The 25,632-nt window shown below is 35.6% G+C and overlaps 2 protein-coding genes across 5 annotated transcripts in view; one reads left to right on the top strand and one right to left on the bottom strand.

Moving 5' to 3' along the window:
• Positions 1–25,632, top strand: part of LOC147834292 (uncharacterized) — a 49,138-nt gene that overhangs the window by 12,938 nt on the left and 10,568 nt on the right. The window contains exons 2-6 of one of the 2 annotated variants that reach the window (XM_087279736.1): positions 208–312; positions 2,555–2,640; positions 6,696–6,799; positions 8,976–9,055; positions 25,275–25,359. In XM_087279736.1, the coding sequence (XP_087135862.1) occupies positions 208–312; positions 2,555–2,640; positions 6,696–6,799; positions 8,976–8,981 (301 nt within the window). In that variant the 3' untranslated portion in view covers positions 8,982–9,055; positions 25,275–25,359. The remainder of the gene's footprint in view (positions 1–207; positions 313–2,554; positions 2,641–6,695; positions 6,800–8,975; positions 9,056–25,274; positions 25,360–25,632) is intronic. The other variant, XM_087279737.1, reaches the window with a different exon arrangement.
• The window catches only part of smoc2 (SPARC related modular calcium binding 2), an 89,360-nt gene continuing 77,675 nt past the window's right edge, over positions 13,948–25,632 (bottom strand). For all 3 annotated transcript variants that reach the window (XM_087279717.1, XM_087279718.1, XM_087279719.1), the window contains 4 exons: positions 19,949–20,048; positions 16,693–16,940; positions 16,234–16,271; positions 13,948–14,512 (listed from right to left, as the gene is read on the bottom strand). In XM_087279717.1, the coding sequence (XP_087135843.1) occupies positions 14,489–14,512; positions 16,234–16,271; positions 16,693–16,940; positions 19,949–20,048 (410 nt within the window). In that variant the 3' untranslated portion in view covers positions 13,948–14,488. The remainder of the gene's footprint in view (positions 14,513–16,233; positions 16,272–16,692; positions 16,941–19,948; positions 20,049–25,632) is intronic.

Raw genomic sequence — 25,632 nt, 5'->3', positions numbered from 1 at the left:
AGGAATATTTTAGGAACATTTAGGCTACTACATTTTTAGGATTATTAAGGGTACTACAATTATATTATTATTACATTGCTATGGTCAAAAATGGCTTCCTTAGTTAAATTAGTAATAAATCTTTGTAGAAGGATCTGTAAAAAAAAAAGCACACATCACAGTATTATTCAACATTCATAAAAGCTCTCTTTTTCCTCACATCAAAAGGTGTTTTGGAGAAGTGACGGAGAACCGAAATGGCTCTCAGCGTGAAGGTCGACCCAAAGAAATCTCTTCCCACACATCTCTTCACACAGCTGCAGTAAACTACAGGTAGGTGTGTTTTTACCGCCATGCGCTCGGGATCAGTCGCTGTGCCTCAGGACCACCAAGAAACACTTTGTTCTTCCTCTGGGAAAGCAAACCGACTCAAAGTCTTTTTTCTTTTAATTAGAGCACCGCCACACTTTATCAACAGATACGGCCACAGGAGTGACTGTTGTCTATAAACAGAGCTCCTTCAGTCCGTGTGAATTATTGAGGAGGATTTCTATTTCAAAGGTTTATTTTCATTCAAACTTTATTACGGCTCATAGTCCAATTAAAACAAAACCAAAACATATTCCATAAAAAAATAAAGAGAATGATTCACAAAATACAGAAATACCAATGTCTCCACAGCTTTGATTGGTAGTGTGTACTACTGACCTCTATGTCTGATACACCCATAATAATAATCTTGTTGTTGGACGCTTTAATTCAGGAGAAAAATTCATACATAACATTTCGTAACAGTGATCACTCCCTCACTTACAAACATTTCACTTGCACTATACCATCTAGGTCTCCTTAATAAAATTCTCAAAGAATCAATATATAAGCAACTTGGAGCAACTTGCTCTATACCAGGGGTGCCCACACTCAAACCTGAAGGGCCGGTGTCCTGCAAAGTTTAGTTCCAATCCCAATCAGACACATCTGCTCTAGCTAATCAAGCTCTTGCAAGGCTTTCTAGAAACATCCATGCAGGTGTGTTGAGGCAAGTTGGAGCCAGGACACCGGCCCTCCCGGACCGAGTTCGGGCACCCCTGCTTAAAAATACTTAATACTGCTTAGTAAAAAGGTTATTGGGGAAACCAATATTTTCAAAAAATTTGTATTTATTTTTCAATTTATTATTTATTTATTTTCTAAAATGTGTTTATTCTTTATTTTGGTTATTTATTAAAATGCAATATATTTATTTATTTTCTAAAAATATATATTTCTTATACATTTATTCTTTAATTTACTTATATAATAAACTGTATTTTTATATTTATTTATTTTCTAAAGATGTTTATTTCTTTTTTTAAATGTATTTATTCTTTTTTTTAGTAAAATGTATTTTATATTTATTTATTTTCTAAAATTTATTTTTGATGTATTCTTTAATTTAGTTATTTACTAAAAGGCATTTACAAATGTATATATTTTCTAAAATTGTTTATTTACTTATTTTTATGTGTTTATTCTTTATTTTAGTTATTTATTAAAATGTATTTTTATATTTATTTATTTATTTATTTTCTGAAACGTGTTCATTCATTTTCAAATTTATTTCCTAATATTTATTTATTTTATTTAACATTTAAAATGTTTTAAGCTGTTGTATGTTTGAACTATTGCATAAGTTAAAAAAAATACAATCTCGTAATTGCTTCTATCATATGCAATTGTTTTTAAATGACTTGAGTTGCTGTGTATGTTTTACATTTTTTAACACTGATTGCCTTGTCTTTAAATATTTTTCGTGACTTAAATGATATTATATATAACTTATATTTATATAACATTATAGTTTAATTTATATTGGCCTCCCTGCATATTTATACACTACCTGACATATTTCTTGTTGTCAATCCCAGTTGTAACAGCAAAAAAATAATAACTTAACTTGTAGTTGATCATTTAGAAAAGTGGCAGAAGGTCGATTTTTCACATGAATTATCTGTCGAACTGCATCCCAATCATCACAAATACTATTTTAAACCTTTATTCACTTGTTAAGTGTGATGTCACGTGAAGTGGCTTCTCTAGCGCTATATCAAACTGTATGTGGAGACTCAACAAATGGAAATAATAAACTTTTACAAAGTGCTGTAATACTTTCAAAGATCACAATCCACACACATATATATATATATATATATATATATATATATATATATATATATATATATATATATATATATATATATATATATATATATATATATATATACTGTATATCCATGTAGCCAGAAAGTTATTTATTGTTTATTAATTGTTAAAATATTGGTGCCTGTGATGCAGCAGACTGTTGTGTACATCAGAATTTTACATAAAATTCACTTTAATGTGTGATATGACTAAAAAGTGATCATAAACAAATAATTTCTCAATTCAAATGAGTAGTGGCTTGAACCCGGAAACAGTATTTCATACGTCACGACTTAACAAGCGGATAAATTCACAAAAGATTCAAATTTTAAAAGTCTTCTTGAGAATATTAAAAAAATCTTCATTTATCTTTTTTTCCCTTTTTGCTTCTTAGAGTAACCAAAAAATGGTTCTTTAATGGCATTGCTGAGAAAAATCTATATTGGGACCTTTTTTATTGTGTCAGCAAGCAACTATATGGTAACCACATAGCAACAGAATTTCTTTACATGATATTCTCTAATTCACAGGCTTTAGAGAAGCTGCTTTTCTCTGCTGCTTTTCAAACCGCTTCATTCTCAAGCTCCTCTGATCTCGCTTTCTTTCTTCCGATGGTAAATAAGGTGAGCTGAAGAATGATTTGCAGCAAACTGCAGTAATCGTACAGCATTAGAGGCAGCACAGACAGTAGTAATCTCCACACTTTCTCTCTCAAAGGGCCTTCTATGGCTGTGTGTGTGTCTGTGTGTGTGCACCCCCCTGTAAATAGTTTTTTCTTTTTTAAATATTTTTAACATGATGTTTAACAGAGCAAGGAAATTTTCACAGTATGTCTGATAATATTTTTTATTCTGGAGAAAGTCTTATTTGTTTTATTTCAGCAAGAATAAACGCAGTTATGAATAAAAAAAAAAACATTTATGGTCAATATTATTAGCACCCTTAAGTATTTTTTTTATTGTCCACAGAGCAAACCATCATTATACAATCACTAGCCTAATAACCTTAGTTAAGCCTTTAAATGGTACATTAAGCTGAATACTATTATCTTGAATATTATCTAATTAAATATTACGTACTGTTTTCATGGCAAAGATCAAATAAATCAGTTATTAGAAATGAGTTATTAAAACTATTATGTTTAGAAAAGTGTTGAAAAAATCTCTCCATTAAGCAGAAATTGGGGAAAAAATAAACAGGGGGGGGGGGCTAATAATTCAGGAGGGCTTCAACGATATGACAGAGCTTTTTTGTTAGATTAAAATTTAATAAATAACAGATTTTAAATTAATTTAGATCATTTGGTGTTTTTGCAGCAGATTTTTGGTGACGACCTTTGAAAGCTGCCATGCGCTCAAACAACAAAACACTCGTCCTTCATCTCCACATCAGCCACTCCTAGTCCTATCAAAGTCTTAGCATGGCTTCAAGTTGGTGAGAAGAGAGAGGGAGAGAAAAAAAAAGCTTTAAATGAAAAAGAAGAATGTGGAAAGTGTGGGAATGAGGAGCAGCGGGGCAGACACAAAGGCCCGCCGTGTGTGTCGGGAGAACTGACCCGATCCAACACGCTCACAAAGGAACCGCTGGACAAGAGCTGGGCAGCAGGCCTGAGTTGTACTGACACACACACACACACACACAGACAGAGATGGGTGGGAATAAAACAAGATGGTTAGGAGGGGTGATTCTGTAGCTGTCAAAAACCATAAGGAATTGGAAATCACTCAAAAAAAAAAGAGAGAGAATGGTTCTTTATGGGCATCAGTGGTTCTGTGAAGAATATTCAATATTCTGTTCAACAAAGGCTCCTTTAAAGTGGAAAAATGTTTTTAGGATGCTTTTCACACACTAATAAAGGGTGCTGTTACAGTGCTCAGCATATACGTATACGAGTACACCCCTCACAAATTGATCTTTTAAATTAATGTTTTTTATAGGAAGCTGTTAATCTTATATTATCTTATTAGCTATTATTTTTTTATTATTATTATGGTTGTACTTAAAATTTAGATTAGTCAGCACTGAAGCCAAATCTAGAGCTTATCTAAAAAAAATTGAGTTAAGATAGCTTTCAAAAACTAGTACACCCAAATTTCTATTCTAGAAAATATTAAATACAAATTTAAAAAAGAGGAAGAATGATGAGAAACAAAACAAAAATTTGAAAAATTGAGTTGAATTGAGTTGAAATTTTGGTGATTGTAATTTTTTGCAATATTTTGCTTGAATTTAATTGTATTATATTTCCATGTCTAAATATGTTTGGTAATTAAAATATTATTTTAATGCATAGATCTGTTTGAATCCATGTTCAAAATGGGGGGTATTTAGTAAAACTGAGCACTATACTTAATACTGCTTAGTAAAAAGGTTATTGGGGGAAACCAATATTTTCAAAAAAATTTTATTTATTTTTCAATTTATTATTTATTTATTTTCTAAAATGTGTTTATTCTTTACTTTAGTTATTTATTAAAATGCAATATATTTTTTTTTCAAAAATGTTTTATTTCTTATGTATTTATTCATTATTTTACTTATATAATAAACTGTATTTTTATATTTATTTATTTATTTTTTTTCTGAAATTGTTTATTTATTTTTTAAATGTATTTATACTTTTTTTAAGTAAAATGTATTTAATATTGATTTATTTTCCAAATTTTATTTTTGATGTATTCTTTAATTTAGTTATTTACTAAAAGGCCTTTATAAATGTATTTATTTTCTAAAATAGTTTATTTATTTATTTTTATGTGTTTATTCTTTATTTTACTTATTTCTTAAAATGTATTTTTATATTAATTAATTAATTTATTTATTTTCTGAAATGTGTTTATTCATTTTCTTAAAAAAATTTCCTATTATTTATTTATTTTATTTAACATTTAAAATGTTTTAAGCTGTTGTATGTTTAAATTATTGCATAACTTAAAAAAATAATACAATCTCGTAATTGCTTCTATCATATGCAATTGTTTTTAAATGACTTGAGTATTGACTGTGTATTTTTTAGAATTTTTTAACACTGATTGCCTTGTCTTTAATTTTTTTTTCGTGAATTAAATTATGTTATATATAACTTATATTTATAAAACATTACAAATGTAATTTATATTGGCCTCCCTGCATATTTTCCTTACAATTTTCTGTTTAACGGAAAGAGGATTTTTTTTCAACACATTTCTAAACACAAAAGTTTGTTCTGTAGACTATCGGAGAAAAAGAAATCTAAAATATAAATAATAATATTGACTTTAATATGGCTTTTTCCTGAAGAAAACTTATTTTAGCAAATATTGCGAAAAGTGCTTTGTCTGTTAAACAGCACATGGGAAATATTTGAAAATTTAAAAAAAATTCACAGCAGAGTTAATCATTTTGACTTTTTGATTTACATTTTTCTCAAACGCTTTGGTGTGTTTCTCACAACACCAGTGCATTTCTGCACAACAGTTAATGCATTTCTCAAAACAATTAGTACAAACTGCAAAACCTAGCTGATAACCTGCAAAAGCGCGTCACATGCTCAAAATGGATAGTTCATTCCTCAAAAGCAAGTATTCATGTCAATCAAAGTGTCAGTATCATCAAAATAAAAAGTCCTGACACCATTGTTTATGAACAAGATAGTCAAATGGCTTTGTCATGTTTTCATTATGACAGTTTACTCTGAACATTTTTTCAGTGCAAAAAAGTCAGATGTTGGTGACACTTCCTGAAAATGTTCAAGACAGAACTACTGTATATACTATTTACACAGCCATTTGAAAGCTACAGTAAAGTTAGACATCACTGCATTTAGTGCGGTATCTAAGTACAAGACACTGAATATGTACGTTTCACATTTTTACTGCACATGCTCTTTACAATTCTAATTTACTCACAGCATTGTGCAAAAGAATAAACATACCCTAATTCACAACAAGCACAAACTTTCTTTGGGTAGAGCTGTGCACAACTGTACACAATATTGCAGAACATATTGGAACTGAGCCTACAACATACCCAGGTCTGTAAATCAGTCATCAAATTGTTCAATTTTTAAGACATTTTCAGGAAAATAAAGATTAAAATATTTTTAATAAAATTTGCTAGACAGATTTTGACAACTAGTTCATCATTTTTGTATGTAATGACTCAAGTAATGAAATGAGGACTATTAGTTTTATATGGAATGACTATTCAGCATTTACAAGTTTAGTTAATTTTGACTGACATGACATAAGCAAATGATAATGTTATAAACAGCAGAGTTGTATGAAAGCAATTGATGCATGTCCAAAAGCATTTGGAATTTGTTGGAGAGAATGAGAAACTGCTACTAGGATGTGCACAAATGACTTATTGTTTTGAGAAATGCATTAACTGTTGTGCAAATGTAAATAGTGTTGTGAGAAATGCACCAAAGCGACTGAGAAAAACTGTAAGATGTGATTTGCAGCAGCATGAAATGACCTAGGAACTGTTCACTGGGAGTGTGAGTCTGTGAGAGAGTGTGTGACGCACCTGACAGTAACCTGATATCTGCGCAGGAGAGAGTCATGCTGATGAGTGTGTGGGATTGAGGGATGCTGGTCATGTTGAAAGAGACACAGCATATGTCACAACACACCGTCGGCCTTTACAACAACCACAGGTGTGTTTGCAGGGGTCATCTGACCTTAAACCTGCTCATTCATACACACACACACACACACACACACACACACACACACACACACACACACACACACACACACACACACACACACACACACACACACACACACACACACACACACACACACACACACACACACACACACACACACAGAGCCCACCTACATCTCGCACTAATTACAGACAGACTGATAGATAGATAGATAGATAGATAGATAGATAGATAGATAGATAGATAGATAGATAGATAGATAGATAGATAGATAGATAGATAGATAGATAGATAGATAGATAGATAGATAGATAGATAGATAGATAGATAGATAGATAGATAGATAGATAGTCTTTATGAAGTCATGTTTGAACAGGAAAGTGAACTTGCTATGGCAGCTGTAGTGATTTGTTTAGACTTTGTAGTTTGTTGTTGTAAGATTATCTGCAGGATGGGTGATTTGAGTCTAGCACAGGTGCTGCTGTAATGAAAAACACACGAGCACTTGGACACAACACCAGATTTGACTAACAACTTGGTAAAATAAACTCCATTTTCATTTAGTTTTATTTTTCACCTGAATTCTTAGTGTTGTTTGCAATATATAATATTCATAAAAATGTTTGGATTCTGCTTATTCTTAGTACTGTATATCATTGTCCAGTTGGTGTAAATGTTAAAAAAAAGGTTGTGGTGAGTGATCACACATTTTTCATTTTATTTATTTAAATATGTTTTAATATGTTGTTTAATACTTGATGTTTTAGGATATTCCATGTTATGGATTTCCTTTATATACTGATAAAGTCAGAACAAACCCCCCCAATCCCCCTGAATTATTAGCCCCCCTGTTTATTTTTTCCCCAATTTCAGTTTAACAGAGAGATTTTTTTCAACACATTTCTAAACATAATAGTTTAATAATTCATTTCTAATAATCAATTTATTTTATGTTTGCCTTTATGACAGTGAATAATATTTTACTAGATATTTTTCAAGACATTTCTATATGGCTTAAAGTGACATTTACCTTAAAATGGTTTTCAAAATTTTTTAAAGCTGCTTTTATTCTAGCCGAAATAAAACAAATAAGACTTACTCCAGAAGAAAAAATATTATCAGACACACTGGAAAAATTTCCTTGCTCTGTTGAACATCATTTGGGAAATATTTAAAAAAGAACAAAAACTTCAAAGGTGGGCTAATAATTCTGACTTCAACTATATATGTATAGTATATAGTATACATTAAATTATAGCAATGGGATATTTTAATAATAATAGAATATTTTATAATTGTGTTAAAAGATAATGGTTAAATTTAGCAATTTAAACTCACTTTATCAGTAGTCTATAAATTAAACCTCAATTTAACCTTTTATTCAAAAACATATATCTGCTAATGATGTATAAACATTTGAAGTCAAAATTATTAGCCCTCCTGTGAATTTCTTTTTCAAATATTTCCCAAATGATGTTCAACAGAGCAAGTAATTTCTCACAGTATTTTTTATTATGTTTTTTGTTTTTACTGAGAAACTCTTATATGTTTTATTTGACCTAGAATAAAAGCAGTTTTTTTTATATATTTTCAAAGCAATTTTAAGGTTAACATTATTAGCCCTTAAGCAATATTTATTTTCCAATGTCTACTGAGCAAACCATCCTTATACATGGACTTGCCTAATTATCCTAACTTGTATAACTAAACCGATTGCTACAAACCATTTAAGTTAAAAAAACTCATTACCTTCGTCACTGAGTTCAAAGCTCTTTTTTTTAAATGAGTAGAATTAACTTTCAGTAAATTTTAAGTTAACTACACTCATTTCATTTGATAAAGCTGACTGTTGGGTTTTACAGTATATATATCAATGTTAGTGTTTTTTTGATGTAGTAAATCCAGCCTCATAGAGAATAGAAAATTTTCACTTCTGCAAACATTGCAATTTATTTATTTGTCATTGAGATGCACCACTGGTAGATGTGAGGCTGACAGACTTACCACTTATTTTAGCATATTTAATTACAGTAATACAAGTATTTATGTTGAAGGCTATTTAAAAAACCTTGCACGTTCAGACTGCTAGTCTTATCTGTTCATGGCTGGGCCATTTTAAAATCCTGAACTGAACTGATTCCTTTCTTTACGTTCCCTGCAGGGTTAAACCAGTGCCCACCATCTAATCTCACAAAGCCAGATCTGCTTACCATAAACGACACCCGGAGCTAAAGAAATGAGGTCAGTTTGAGGTCACTGATGGAAAGTACAACTTCATCCCAGGACAATGATCGAAATAATAGTGCATCTCAAATTAAAATGGTTAGAATATGTATTACATGAATATTGTTTATGCATGGCAGTCCAGTGTTTGAAGATATATGCTGTGTTCACACTTCTAATTTAGTTATCCTGGTTTTTTTGGCCCATGCAGTTGAAAAAAAAAAAACAAAAACAAAAAACAGACAAAATAAGAAGAAATGAATGTTTTTTTAGGCCAAATCCCAATTCTATGTTTGTTCCCCTTCCCCTTGGGCCTTGAAACAGAGTGTGAAGGGGAAGGGCTTCATCGTGATCTCTGGTGACTGCTGTAAATATTCCAATTGCGTTATTTTTTGGTATTTAAATTCAGGAAACCACCGAAGGCAATGGTATCATGTTACCATAACAATCTAATGTGGCAATAAGCTAGTAACCGTACTGTGTATTTACACCGTGGTCATATTCATCTATGTAAACACACAAAAACAACATTAACATTATACTAGACACTGTAAAAACCCATCCCCAGCCACTAGACTTTTCTGACAGGGCATTCGAGTGTCATCGTTCAGGTCATCAAGTGACAGAATGTTGTAGGACTACTAGGGATGTAACGGTATCAGAATTTCACGGTATGGTAATACCTCGGTATGAATGTCACGGTACGGTATTTATTGAATCATTTACAGGAAAAAACAAAACTTATGAAAATACTCCAAAAAAGTGCCAAAAGTGTCAATGACATACAAATTAGCCATCTGTAAGCTTTGAAACAGGAACTTCAATTTTAATAACAAAAAATTATTAAACCATGTAAAAAAAATAAAGTTTCAATTTAGTATTGTTGAAAACTTATCACATTCAACATTTAATCACACTCAGCCCATCTACCCAGATCAGAGCTCTGCTAGTCGGACTTCTCATCAAGCATCTCCCGCTGGATCTAATCTCACTATATTTATTAAACGGGATATTTCATTTATCTTGTTGTCTTTATCTAACGACATATTCCCTGACTTTGGGCATTGGAATCTATTACTTGTTCTCAGGTAACGTGTTTTGGCAAAAGAGAGGCTGTGTTTCGTATTTTCACTGAAATTGAAAGGAGGCAGTTGTTATCGGCTCCGTTTTGTTATAAATATCCACACAGTGAAGATGACGCTCATATATGCAGCACGACGCCTCAACATGTCTGCTGTCTAAGTTGCTAATATTAAAATGAAAATAGGCAGTTCCTTAAATCATGTTTACATTTTATTGTTGAGAAAGTGAAACAAGCCAGGGTGATGTGAATGAAGTTATAAAGTACACTGTTCCCTTTGAAGATTTACCCGTGTCCTCGGTATAATCTGCTTTTCCATATCAAACTGAGAAGAAGAGATGCAGCCTTGATCAAACTTGCGAAGTCTGAACACGGAGATAATGCAGGACTGAACTGTGCGTGTTAGGCTACTTAATATTCAGGAAAAGCCCCAATCAGAGAGGCGAATGTCTGCAGCCCCACTTCGGTTTTCAGATGTCTCCGTTTTCCATCATCCACACTGAGACGGAGCAGCAGTTTTCGGCGCTCGAGAACTCCGGCGTAGTGTGGACGGTTGGCGTAACCGTAGCAAAACTTATGCGTTTTCAAACTAAAACGCATTCGTGTAAACAGGGCCTTAGAGTTTTCCAGCTCTTTTCATCCCCGCTTCTAGCAGCACACTCCATTTCCGCATTACTGGATCTGTAGCGACAACAGACCGCAAGGGATGATGGTCAAGCATGGGCTGATGGCAATTGTAGTTTTCGCTATCTCCCGTTCGCTTCATTCGCCTGAGCAAATTTTCTCAGAAGACCTATAGTTTTACCGAGGCATGCGACTTCGGTAATATCGAAAAAAATTAATATTGCGGTATGACGGTATTTACAATACCGTTACATCCCTAAGGACTACTATACAGGAGTTATTATTAGGGGTTATAGATAGCGAATTTTTTTTGTTTTAGCTTTTTTTATGACGGTAAACATGCTTGTTTGTTGTAAAAATTCGTAATAATGACAAAAAATACTCATTTGTGGATCTCCTTACTTACCGGGTGCAGCTGTGGCTGGTGTATTCTGGGAAATTTTCTTACCCCTTTCGAGTGTGGTCCTGAAAAATCTTCGTTTCGAGAGGTATCTAACCTTTCTCCTTAGCCATACCCCTTCATGTGAACGCACAAAACGTAAGGGGAAGGGCTAAGGCACAGGAGTCAAACTCAGTTCCAAAAGGGCCGCAGTTCTGCACAGTTTAGTTCCAACCCTATTTAAACACACCTGATCAAACTAATTGAGTCCTTCAGGCTTGTTTGAAACCTACAGGTAAGTATGTTGGAGCAGGGTTGGAACTAAACTTTGCAGGGCTTCGGCCCTCCAGGAATTGAGTTTGACACCCCTGGGCTAAGGGGTAGAATTGGGATTGGGCCGTAGTCTTGGTTGACTTCACACTGTCATTTTTAAGATTATATCCAAATCTGCTTGAGCTTCCTGTCCTTTTAATATTCACGTTTTTGGATAGTTTAGAGGTCTGAATTAAACCACAATTTTGTTTTGCACTGTTTGAGCAATAATGCTGGAATATGTTTTTAACCACATCTCAAAGTGTTTGAATGTGAACAAGCTCAAAAAGTTTCACACCCTATTTGCACCTGCACTTAGCAATGTCCACTTGTGATCGGATCGACGACTACGCATCTTAACACCAGGTGTAAACAGGGCTTAATACACTACCTGACAAAAGTTTTGTCGTCTATCCCAGTTGTAAGAGCAACAAATAATAACTTGACTTCTAGTTGATCATTTGGAAAAGTGTCAGAAGGTCCATTTTTCAGATTAATCATCTGTCGAACTGCGCCCCAATCATCACAAATACTGCAGAAGACCTACTGGACTCAAGTTTCTCATAGAAATCAGTCAATTTTGGTGAAGGAAAAATCATGGTTGGATAGCGCTCTTTCTCATAGTTTATCCTCCACATCAAAGTTCCTAAAAGCAAAGAGGGTCAAGGTGCTCCAGGATTGGCCAGCCCTGTCACCAGACATGAACATTATTGAGCATGTCTGTGGTAAGATGAAAGAGGAGGCATTGAAGATGAATCCAAAGAATCTTGATGAGCTCTGGGAGTCCTGCAAGACAGCTTTCTTTGCCATTCCAGGGGCCTCATGTATGAAGACTTGGATTGAATTCATACTAAAACATTGCGTACACACAAAGCTGTAAATGTGCGTACGCAGGAAAAAATTCAGACGTGTGAAAAATTCAGATGTATAAAAAAGTTCAGATGTATGAAACGTACGTGAAATCCCACGCATAGTCTCTTTGTACATCCAGCTGGAAACTGAGCACACGTGCACAAGTGCAAACCCCGTGCCTGCCTCCTCCCCCTAAGAAATATGGTAATGACTCCACTTTGGCAAAACCAAATGAAAAAGCAATGGCAAAAGCAAGCAAAAAGAGAAACTTTGAACAGAATGTGAATTAGAGGTGCTCCTTTCAGAGGTAGACCGGAGAAAAAGACCGGTGTTATTTGCAGGTTTGTCCTCCGTAATCAATAACAAAATAAAATAAAATAGTGGGAGAGTTTAGCTGACGCAGTTAACACAGTTTGGTCTGAACATCGCACTGTGAGAGAATTAAAAAAGAAATGGTCCGATCTAAACGTGTAAAATTTTGTAGTGTCCATTAAGGCTAAGTGCAAATAGCACACCTCGTTGGAATGAGCTAGTTGAGTAAATCCCGCCCATCACCGTTTGATTGACAGAAGCAACATAATTAAAGAGAGCAGCAAACAACAGCATGAGTGGCGTAGCTTGTAAAGCGAATGGCAACATGTTTTAACACCTTCAATCATGAACTCAGTTCGAATCCAGCGTGTGATGAACTCATTCTTCTTTTTTTGCCCCGCTACATATCAGATTTTGCCTACTCTTCATCTCGAGGAAGACAAGTAGGAATCATTAATTAGTGTGTGTATTATGTTAAGCGCATTTGATCATCACATATTATTTGCACATTTACTGAATGGAAATGTTTCTGATTCTCGTATGCAAATTCATCTTTAGATGGCACCTTTATAGCAATGTGCGTACAGTTAATCGCTCGGATTAGATTGGGAAAACAGGCGATCACTGCAAATTGCGCTTTCATGTTTGGCTTGTCAACTGCATGGAATGGAAACCTTATATACCTGCTAGATATGCGGATGATCTTGTCCCATACAGCTGCCATTGCACGGCTCAAATATACTTTGTAGTGTGCAATTTAACATAATTGCCTCTAGGAGTCGCCAATGGAAATAAAACAAACACACACAAGAAATGCACGCACGCCAGGCATGAAGTTGGCGTGGACCAATGCACATTCTCACGTTCATTTCACTGTTAGTAAATCCAAACTGAAATCTGCGTACGGACAAAGTTTTTGTGCCACAGCGGAATGAACCGCCAACTTAGCCAGCTGGATACCCTTCCAGCTGCAACCCATCTGGGAAACACCCATAAACACTTATTCACACTCATATGCTACAGACAATTTAGCCTACCCAATTCACCTGTACCGCATGTGTTTAGACTGTGGGGGAAACCGGAACACGTGGAGATAACCCACTCAAACACAGGGAGAACATGCAAACTCCATACAGAAACGCCAACTGACCCAGCCAAGGCTAGAACCAGCGACCTTCTTGCTGTGAGGCTACAGCACTACCTACTGCACCACTGTGTCGCCAGACTTATTATTTGTTGTTCTTAAAACTTGAATAGGCGACAAGACTTTTATCAGATAGTGTAGTGTAAATGAAACAAACCTGCCAAATGTGAACACACCATAACTTGGTCAATAACAAGACTGCAAAATATTATAAAAGACTTCTTTATTTCTAATCAACATGAAGAACTTTCAACAAAATGATCTGTTTCCCGTTCCATGTGTGGTACAGGACTATAATCTGTAATAATTCCAAGCACAGGCAGTAGTTGGTATAAAAACTAACTTAAGTCGAGGTTTCTAAAAAACAGTTTAGATGCATTACAAACTATCCAGAAATTAGCAGAAGAAATGACAAATAAAAAATACTTAACAATAAAAGATGGCCTTGACAAATGCAACATGTAATACAACTCGTACAACTTAGAAAAGTTTACTTATTTTAGACTCACAAAAGGACACATACATTGTATGTGTTAAATTATTATTCTTTTTGATGTTGTTGTAAAGACATACAAATGCTAACTACATCATTCACATATTCAGCAGTCTGTTTAAATACCTTATTTTTCTACAAAAGTGAATTTACAATGTTTTTAAAGTACAAAGTGCAAAGACTATGGTTTCCGTCGTCGTTTTGGTGGGGTCGGGATCTGCGGGACAGGAGCGGGAACAATTATAGCTCCCACTTTAGCCTTGTTTCTTTGACAGGTTCTGTAAATAGTCAGATGATGAAAATTAAATCTGAGATTGAGCAAATGTTTGTCATCAGTTATAAATAAGGTGATCAGATGTGATTTCATCTCTTGTTTTAGTGTTCCTGCTTATTATATAAACCAATTATGTTTTGTTTTGTTTGTACTTAAGGTTTCCTAATTAAAAAAAAAAAAAAAATAAATATATATATATATATATATATATATATATATATATATATATATATATATATATATATATATATATATATATATCCATTCCAAGCAGCATTCCTTTTAATCACTTGCTACTGGTTGTTTTCTTTAAGTCCTCTTGTTAAAGGTTTGACATATTGCATTAATTAGATTTATATGGTTGCGTTGAAATATTTTACTCTACCAAATATATATTCTACCAATGAACTGCTCTAGGGTTTATTCATTTTACTACTACTTAGTCCCTGATTTATGAGAGGTTGCCACAGCAGAATGAACCGTCAACTATTTCAGCATATGTTTATGCATCGGGTGCCATTCCAGGCACCGACCTTCTTGCTGTGACAGTGCTAACCACTGAGCCACCATGCTGCTGTCTCCAAGGTGATATAACAGTGTAATCATGCTTCTGTGACATGTAGGAGCTTTAGAGGAGAGACTGTGTATGTGCCCTTTTTTGTTTCTAGGAGTTTCACGATGGGTTTATATAATAACAGAATATTTAAAATGACTAAAACAGCTATTTTCAAAAAAGAAACCGTGGATAATGCACAAAGTAATGTAAAATGTGTACTGGCCATTGGGCTAGTTTTGGGCTGATTTTGACCGGCCATTTGGGCTAGTTTTATCTGGCTATTGGGCTAATTTTAGGCTACTTTTAACTAGCCATTGGGCTACTTTTGACTGGCCATTTGGGCTAGTTTTGGGCTAGTTTTAGCTGACCATTGGGCTTGTTTTGACTAACCTTTTGGACTAGTTTTGGCCTAGTTTTATCTGGTTATTTGGCAAGTTTGACTAGCCATTTTGGCTAGTTTTGGGCTAATTTTGACTGGCCATTGGGCTAATTTTGTGCTAGTTTTGACTGGCCATTGGATTAAATTTATCTGCTGTTTAGGCAAATTTTCATCAACCCTTTGGTTTAGTTTTGGGCTGGTTTTGGCTGGCCATTGGAATAGTTTTGACTGGTAATTGTAGGTTAGTTATGAGCCAATTATAACTGTCTATTTGGGGTAGATTTGACCAGCCATTGGGCAAGTTTTAACTCTCCATTTGATCTAGTTTTAACTGACTTTCTGGCTAGATTTGGTCAAGTTTTTTGGATATTGTTTTAACTGTCCATCAGGCCAGTTTTGACTAGACATTGGGTTAGGTTTGACTGGTAATTGTAAGCTAGTTTTGAGTTTTGCTGGTCATTTGGGCTAGTTTTAACTGCCCATGTGGACAAGTTTTAGGCTAGTTTTGACAGGCCATTTGTGCTAGTTTTGGGCTAATTTTATCTAACCATTGGGCAAGTTTTGACTGGCCATTTGGCTATTTTTTTTTACTGACAGCCGATCTAATTTTGGGCTAGTTTTGATGCAAAAACATTGATTCTAACTGTTTCATTCCACTCTGAAAAATCTGGTCACCCTAATTATAAATGCAACAGTATTCTTCTATATTAGTAATTTCAGTCTACTGCTCAGTAAAAGAGAAAGCTGGAATGCATGTTGTGAATGTTAACAGCCACTGACATTAACTTACCAGTTTACTAGATGTTGTGCCATCACCTGTTTTTGCCCCTGAGGAAAAAGCAATGAGAACGTTTTACAAGCCTGTTCTTCATTACATGACAGCAATACAGCTTGTTTCTGAGAAAGTTATTAAACAAACGCAAGTGTTCATGGTTATTAAAACGACCACACAGTCTTCGAACAAGACTAAACCAAGAACACTACAGTTAATACAATCAGTATCTTTCTCTGTATTTTTAGTAAAAAAAAAATAGATGAAACACTTGCACCCTCTTCAACATTAGTCTATTTTGGTTGAATCCACTTACGGTTGTATCAGTAATGGATATGTAAAGAGCCAAGATTTCCTTTAACAAGTAAAAGGTGAGTAAATGAGAACAGAATTTTCAGTTTTTGGTGATCACTTTAAGTCTAGTGTGTAAATGCCTTGATTTCTTGCTCGTACATCTCAGGAAACAGTGAGACTCACCCTCTTCCTTAGTGACACCCAGACAGCCCATCAGTTCCTGCAGAGACAGGGCTTTATCGTTGCTGATGTCGCAGTACTCCACAAACTTCTTTACGCACTTCTTGGGCTTGGATTTCTTGCGGAGTAAACGCTTGAATGGTTTGATTTCTTTCTTTCCGATATCCCCACTGGAATTCTTGTCAAGCTGGCTGAAATACCAGTGAACAACTCGCTCTTCCAGAGTGTGGCTGGGGTCTGGCTCCAACATCCTGGGGAAGAATTCACAATAGTTTGATCATGTTTTTAATGCACAGGATTTTAGTCAAACTTGTCATGCATTAAAAGAACACTCCACTTTGTTTTGTAAATATACTCATTTTACAACTCCCTTAGAGTTACAGTTGAGTTTTACAATTTTTTTAATCAATTGAGCTGATTTCTGGATCTGACGAGAGCACTTTTACCTTAGCTTAGCATAAATCATTGGATAAGACTAGACCATTAACATCTCGTTCCAAAATTTTAAGAGAATATAGTTCCTAGTCATGTTGGCCTAGAAAATATCAACTTTTTATATTCCTTCAGTCTTATTAAATGATAAAACTACAGAAGAGTCAAGCTTTAAATACAAATCAAAACTCTTTTTTTTTTTTTTTTTTGAATGAGATGCTAATAGTCTAATCCGGTTCGATAATCCATGCTAAGCTAAGCTAAAACTGCTTCCGTCAAACCCAGAGATCAGGGGCCTCATGTACGAAGACTTGCGTTAAAATCATACTAAAACATTGCGTACACTCAAAGCTGTAAATGTGTGTACGCAAAAAATTAAGATGTATAAAACACTGTGTACACCGAATCCCACGCATATTCTCTTTGTACATCGGAATTAACGTAAAACTGAGCGCACGTGCATGAGCCGCAAAACCCCTCCCTGCCTCCTCCCCCATATGAATATGGTAATGACTCCACTTTGGCAAAACCAAACGAAAAAGCAATGGCAAAAGCTAGCAAAAAGAGAAACTTTGAACAGAATGTGAATTGGAGGTGCTCCTTTCAGAGGTAGACCGGAGAAAAATGGTGTTATTTGCAAGTTTGTCCTTTGGAATAAATAACAAAAGAAAAAAAAAATAGAGTGGGAAAGTTTAGCTGACGCGGTTAACACAGTTGGGTCTGAACATTGCACTGAGAGTGAATTAAAAAAGAAATGGTCCGGTCTAAAGGTGTAAAATTTTGTAGTGTATAGCAGTGTGAAAGCTTGTAAAGCGAATGGCAACATGTTTTAACACCTTCAATCATGAACTCAGTTTGAATCCAGCGTCTGATGAACTCATTCTTCTTTTTTTCCTCCACAACAAATCAAATTTGGCCTACTCTACATCCCGAGGAAGACAATATGAATCATTTTCAAGTGTGTGAATTATGATAAGCGCATTTGATCATCACATATTGTTTGCACATTTATTGAATGGAAATGTTTCTAATTTTCGTATGGAAATTCATCTTCAGATGGCGCCTTTATAGCAATGTGCGTGCAGTCGATTGCTCCGATTAGATTGGGAAAACCGGCGATCGCTGCTAATTGCGCTTTCATGTTTGGCTTGTCAACTGCATGGTATTGAAACCGTATGTAACTACTAGACATTAATATGTTAGTTTTAACATATTTGTTTCTGTTTAACTCTAGAGTTGTAAAACGAGCCTATTACCAAAAAAAGTTTTACTTTAACCCCCTGGGGTCAGTAAACGTACAAAGAAAAGTGCGCCATGAAATGAGCTTAAAATACATTTTTGGTTGTATTGATAAGGCAAACACAGATTTGAAAACTGTAAAGGATTTATTTTTATTTATACATACTCATAATCATAAAGTATATCTGATTACCTTTTGATTACTTTTAAGTTTCTAATAGATATTTTCAACTAAATCATTTTCAAGCATTTATACTAAGCAGGTGTGACCTTACAGTAGCTCTGTTTACGGTTAGAATTTCAAAACCTTTCATCACTTCAATTAAGATTATATTATTTTGGTTTAAAAGTACAGCCACCACAAAACCAGACCTTATAACAAAATATGTTTACTGTTGTTACAAAATCAAAATTTGAGTTACTTGTGCAGTGTGATTTTTGTGGCATTTGCAATTAAAATTTTTTAAATCGAAGCCACTTAAACACAAGTCTATTATATCTCAATGAACGATATGAGGCATAATTGTTCAGTTCAGTTATTTACTGTAAATAATATGCTGTACAAACAGAAACAAATTATAGAAAATAACAGCAAAAACAAAAAATCCAATACAACCAGATGTTACACATTTAAAATACTATAGTAATTTAGAGTAAAGGGCTATGTTTTTGTGAAATTAGTAAAAGAGACAGAGAGTGCTTTCTCTTCTGTCAACATGACGCATCGGAAAAAAACAGCTGAATATTTCATTATGTAGGCCTTTGTCCTCTCAGGTGTGAATCACTGCATCAGTAATGTTAGTTCATGCCTCCTCACAAATGAGCCATTGAGCTTTTCAGTGTCTTAGAAAGTGGAAATCAATATACTGTTCTGTAAGCAAGTAAACAAGATGATTTTCACATCATTTTGCACCAAAGACTCTACAAGACCTAATTCCGAAAAGGTCATTCATTCATTCATTTCTCTTCGGCCTAGTCCCTTATTTTTCAGGGGTGGCCACAATGGAATGAACCGCCGAATGTTTTGTCATATGTTCTATGCAGTGGATGCCCTTTCAGTCACAACCCAGTACTGGGAAATACCCATACACTGCAACACACACACTCATACACTACGGCCAATTTAGTTTATTCAATTCACCTATACAGCACATGTCTTTGTACTGTGAGGGAAACCAGAGCACCCAGAGGAAACCCACACCAACATGGGGAGAACATGAAATGCCTACTGGTCCAGCCGGGACTCCAGCAACTTTCTTCCTGTGAGGTAGCAGTGCTAAACATAAACGCTGCTAACATATTATTGTAGCCTATGTTTTGCTGTTTACAGTGGTATTTGACTTTTGCCATTTAAATGTTTATAAGCATATAAAAAGTACATATCATAACTTCTCCAGGCCCTCCAAAACACCCCCAGACCCCGGAGGGTGAATTAGCTTTCTTTTTAGAGCGACCTGAATCAGTGAGTTCAGTCAGTCAGTTGGTCATCTTATGATCTAAGAAAATATTTTTACACCACACAGGGTTGGTTAAATTCATGAACTGGTCTGTTACATGTGCAGTAGTCAGTTGTCAGTTTGTTGTTTACCTCCCGCCAGCTGCTGGGTCAGTTACTGCATGGACCATGTCTGTGGATAATGCGTCCAACACACTGGTCAGAAATTCAGTTTTTTTCTCTCCTGGACATCCTGAAAAAGAGGAATAAAAGAGTTCAAGTAGCTGTGTTTAAGTATGGATTAACATGGTTCTTCAGGCATTTTAGTTTAATTAATCCTTCAAATGGATTCTTGTTACAAGAAGGGGATGTTTTGTTCAGCACCCATCAGCATCTTAAATTCTTGAAAGTTTAGATAAAAAAAAAAAAACATATGTACATTTATAAAACTGTGTTGTATTATATCATCTTTGCATGAAATTATAAAAAAAATGGAATTATATGTTAATTTAATGGGATTATAGTATTTTTTTACTATCACAAACAAGTGCTATTTTAAATAAATGTATTTGATTAATTTGAATTCCTAATAATTAAATAATCCACAAAAATCTATTATTATTATTATTATTACTACAAATATTATTAATAATATTATTATTATTCATTCATTCATGTGGGCGAAGCAGTGGCACAGTAGGTTGTGCTGTCGCCTCACAGCAAGAAGGTCGCTGGGTCGCTGGTTCGAGCCTCGACTCAGTTGGCGTTTCTGTGTGGAGTTTGCATGTTCTCCCTACGTTCGCATGGGTTTCCTCCGGGTGCTCCGGTTTCCCCCACAGTCCAAAGACATGCGGTACAGGTGAATAGGGTAGGCTAAATTGTCCGTAATGTATGAGTGTGTGTTAGGATGTTTCCCAGAGATGAGTTGCGGCTGGAAGGGCATCCGCTGTGTAAAAACCTGCTGGATAAGTTGGCGGTTTATTTCGCTGTGGCGACCCCAGATTAATAAAGGGACTAAGCTGACAAGAAAATGAATGAATGAATTCATTCATTCTTTTTCTTTTCGGATTAGTCCCTTTATTAATTTGGGGTCGCCACAGCAGAATGAACCAACTTATCCAGCACATTTTTACACAGCTCATGCCCTTCCAGCCGCAACCCATCTCTGGGAAAATTATTATTATTATTATTATTATTATTATTATTGTCTGTGTGTGTGTGGTACATGGTAAATGCATGCTTCGCCATAGGTGGCCCAATAAACGCTGGGATATGTAAAGCTGACAGACGTTTTTCTGTTTTTACACCAACAGCACTTAAAGATTGCGGAGAGCAGGAGAGTTAAACTATGTTATTGCTTCAGAGATTCTTCTCCACCCTGTCGTAAAATCCGACCTCCGTTATCCTGTCTGACGAACATTATGACAGCTGCCAATCAAGCACAAGTCCTGTGCTTTACGCTCTCAGACTGAAGTGTGCGGGAACTAAAACCCACAAAACCAGTCAAAAACATGTCCAGTTCAGAATTTACCACTAAAATTGACACTGCATGATGATTTTTGGGTTATGATATCATTCATTTATATGATATCATTCATTCACTCCTATTTATCAGAGGTCGCCACAGCTGAATGAACCGCAAACTATTCCAGCATGTTTCACGCAGCGGATGCCCATCCAGCAGCAACCCAGTTCTGGGAAACACCCATACACTCTAACATTCACACACACACAAACACACACACACACAAACACACACACACACGCTCATACATTACAGCCAATTCAGTTTATTCAATTCTCCAATAGCGCATGTCTTTGGATTGTGGGTAAAACTGGAGCACCCGGAGGAAACCCTTGTGAGCACAGGCAGAGCATGCAAACTGACACAGAACTGCCAACTGACCCAGCTGGGAATCAGCGAACCAGAAACCTTCTTGGTGTCAGGCGACAGTGCTAACCACTGAGCCACCGTGTCGCCTATTTTCTTTTATACAACAGTTCTGTCTAATTCTCGAATCTGATTGTCTGATAGCCGTGATATATTTATGTAATATCAGCACCCGTACAGCCTCTTTCCCTTTGTGTATTACTCCGCCCACATACAGCCATAGATATATACACTAGATATCGCATAGGGGCCCTGAGCATGCGTCAGTAGCGCCGCCACATTGGTACAGTGCTCCCAGGACAAATGTCATTCAACCGCACTAGTCAAGACAGTGTTATTACGTGAAGATGCGGGACTTTAGCGCTGTCTACGGGTGTAGTAATGAGCAAACAAAGAAAACAAAGCACAAAGGCAGAACATTTCATAGATAAGATTAAGTTTTTTTCTGTTTTTGTATGTTCTGAACTTTTGTGCTAATCAGGTAACGTTATTGAGGATAACAGTCCACATTCTATGCATTCACCATAAGGCAAAGCAGCTCCAACTCGCACTAAACACTCGGCTTATGCTAGTTTTGTTGAATAAAATCAGTAAACAATGCAAAAGAATTATGACAACGAGATGCTGCGCTGCCAGAAACTTGTATTATTGTCGGCTAACGTTAGTGAAAGAGTCGTTCGGGGGATTCATTCACAAACAAATCGCTCCCTCCGTAAGTATGAGAAGTGAAAGCAGGAGAGGAGGTGTGTTTCAGGACATGATTAGATCAAATTTAACAGAGAAGGTAGATAGTACATTACTGTACACACAAACACAAGCTTTTTGTCAGGAATGCCCGTGCGATCACTGATCCATCAATGTAGAAAAGTGATGTAAAATTAAAATTTTCGTAATTAGAAAAAAAAATTACATACTAACATCCAGGAAAACTCCCAATCATAGATATATGTGTATATGTGTACATCTCTGGCTTTGGATGGCCACAGTCCTCCACTGTACCTTGGTCCCGCATTCATTTCAAAGGAGCGCTACCCTGTAGCATGATGGCGACGCTTTTGACGCATTCCATCCAATAGACAACAATAGGCCAGGCGACATCTAGTGTATATATCTATGACATACAGCCAGCAAAAAGCAGACACTACAGATCTAAAGTTTTAAAGATGCTTGCTCAGCTGTTTAACTGTCAGCTTATGATTTGAATCCAACGCGGAAGAAAGTAGTTCCTCATACAAAAGGGTTTTTGAGACTCCATGTTTGATTTTGTTTTTATATTCACAATTATGCCGTCAAACTGTTGTATAAACGCAATATCACACGAGTAGCAGTGCGATATGGCTGTATATCAGCACTAAGGCATGACACAACCCATGCCTCCCACCAGTGCCGTTATACAGCCATATCGCAACGCTACTCGTGTGATATTGCTCATTCATAACACAAGCAATCCAAAGTCCATTATTTTGAAAGAAAACAATCTTTCAAAAGACGACACATTGTACTTCTCATGATGTTGTTATTGAACATCTAGACTCCACTAAACTTCATGCCATATATTTATTGAAAAACTGAGAAGAATGCAGGAGCTCGTATGAACAGCTGGGACGGATATTTTATTGTGTCTGGAGAAGAAACTCGCGCAGATCTTCAACACAACACACACCAGCATTCTGCGCTCATCTTGTAAACCTGCTCACGCTTTTAAATGTCATTTTTTCACTCTTGTGTGAGGACATCTGTTTACTTTCTCACACACACACACACCTGCTCACAAGGACTTTCACATGCTTTAGCTCTTACAGCGGAGAATCTGTTGCCTCTGGGCCTGCCCATAAACAACACAGCATGTGAAGACTCTTCCTTGCAAACACACAGACTTTCTTTTGCATGCTTTATGCTGGACAGACAGATGAATTTGAGGAAAGTGTAGGAGTGTGTTAAACTTTCTTGGGCATTTAATGCGCATCAAAAAGTGCAATTAACTAATACATACGCACATACTACTGACAAATTTGCTGCTTTATAGTTGAATCCGCTTTGTTTCATAAATGACATTTCACACATTTAGTTCTGCAAATGAACTTATAACATGTCAAATTTAAAAAAAGGGGTATTTCTTAATCTAAAAGTACATTTATATTAATCTTAATTCAAATTCAAATAAATATATAATTGATAGTTTTTCAGTTGCAAATAACTTTTATGTTGGAAACTAATTTCTACACTGTAAAAAATCCTGGTTGCCTTAAATTTGTAAGCTGAATCAAATTAACCTTATGAGTCCATTGAACTTATATTATGTTAAACTGACTTATAAAACCCTGCGTTACTTGCGTTAAAATTAAGTTAGCACATGATTAACTTAGTTTAATAGGTTACAATGACCTAAAAACAAATGCTGTCAGGATTAATCGATTAATTAAAGGAGTTGCTGCTGATTTTTGGGTTGCACATCCATGATGTGAATCTCCCGTCCCACCACATCCTAAAGGTGCCCTATTGGATTAAGATCTGGTGATTGTGGAGGCCGTTTGAGTACAGTGAACTCATTTTCATGTTCAAGAAACCAGTCTCAGATGATTCGCACTTTATGACATGGCGTGTTGTCCTGCTGGAAGTAGCCATCAGAAGATGGGTACACTGTGGTCATAAAGGGATGGACATGGTCAGCAACAATACTCAGGTAGACTGTGGCGTTGACTCGATGCTCAATTGGTACTAATGGGCACAAAGTGTGCCAATAATATATCCACACCATTACACCACCACCACCAGCCCGAACCTTTGATATGAGGCAGTATGGATCCATGCTTTCATGATGTTGATGCCAAATTATGACCCTACCATCCGCATGTGGCAGCAGAAATTGAGACTCATCAGACCAGGCAACGTTTTTCCAATTTCCTAATGTCCAATTTTGGTGAGCCTGTGCAAATTATAGCCTCAGTTTCCTGTTCTTAGTGAACAGGGTTGGCACCCGTGTGGTCTTCTGATGCTGTAGCCCATCCGCTTCAAGGTTGGACATGTTGTGGCAACAATAGCCTTCTGTATACCTCGGTTGTAACGAGAGGTTATTTGAGTTACTGTTATCTGTCTATCAGCTTGAACCAGTCTGGTCATTCTTTTCTGACCTCTGGCATCAACAAAGCATTTGCGCCCACAGAATTGTCGCTCACAGGATATTTTCTCTGTTTTTGGCCATTCTCTGTAAACCCTAGAGATGGTTGTGCGTGAAAATCCCACTAGATCAGCAGTTTCTGGAATACTCTGACTAGTCCGTCTGGCATCAACAAACAAGCCACGTTCAAAGTTACTTAAATCACCTTTCTTCCGCATTCTGATGCTTGGTTTGAACTGCAGCAGATTGTCTTGACCATGTCTACATGCCTAAATACATTGAGTTGCTGCCATGTGATTGGCATTAACCATCAGTTGGACAGGTGTACCTAATAAAGTGACTGGTGGTAGTTTCACTGTAATTCATTTTTACCATTTAAATTACTAATCAACTTCAAAAACAACTTTGCAATTAATCTGCATGTAATCTTATTTTAATCTGTGTTTACATCAACCTTTACTTTCTGTTAGTAAATAACAAGAGTGACTTCCTTGATGACATCATCCAGGAAATGACATCAAATTGGACATCCATCAATCAACAGCAGAAACAAAAGTGAGTAAAATCAATGAATTTGATGAGTTATGTGTTCATTTACTGTGCCATCCTGTTTAATAAAAGCACATAAATCACTATAATAATGTAAAAGAATTGGCGTTTTAATCCAACCGAGCATTTAAATAAAAATCTATAAATCTTGCGAATACATTTCCAAATGGAGGAACCTACAGATTCCACAACAGATTAGACAAGCACACACATTCTCACACCTCATACTGTTTGAAAAGCCCATTGCACCACTTAATCTTAATTAAAGTATGTAGATAA

Source organism: Danio rerio, chromosome 13, assembly GCF_052040795.2.
Source record: "Danio rerio strain M-AB ecotype USA chromosome 13, GRCz13ab, whole genome shotgun sequence".
NCBI classification, from domain to species: Eukaryota; Metazoa; Chordata; class Actinopteri; order Cypriniformes; family Danionidae; genus Danio; species Danio rerio.
This window is presented reverse-complemented; position numbering and strand designations above follow the sequence as displayed.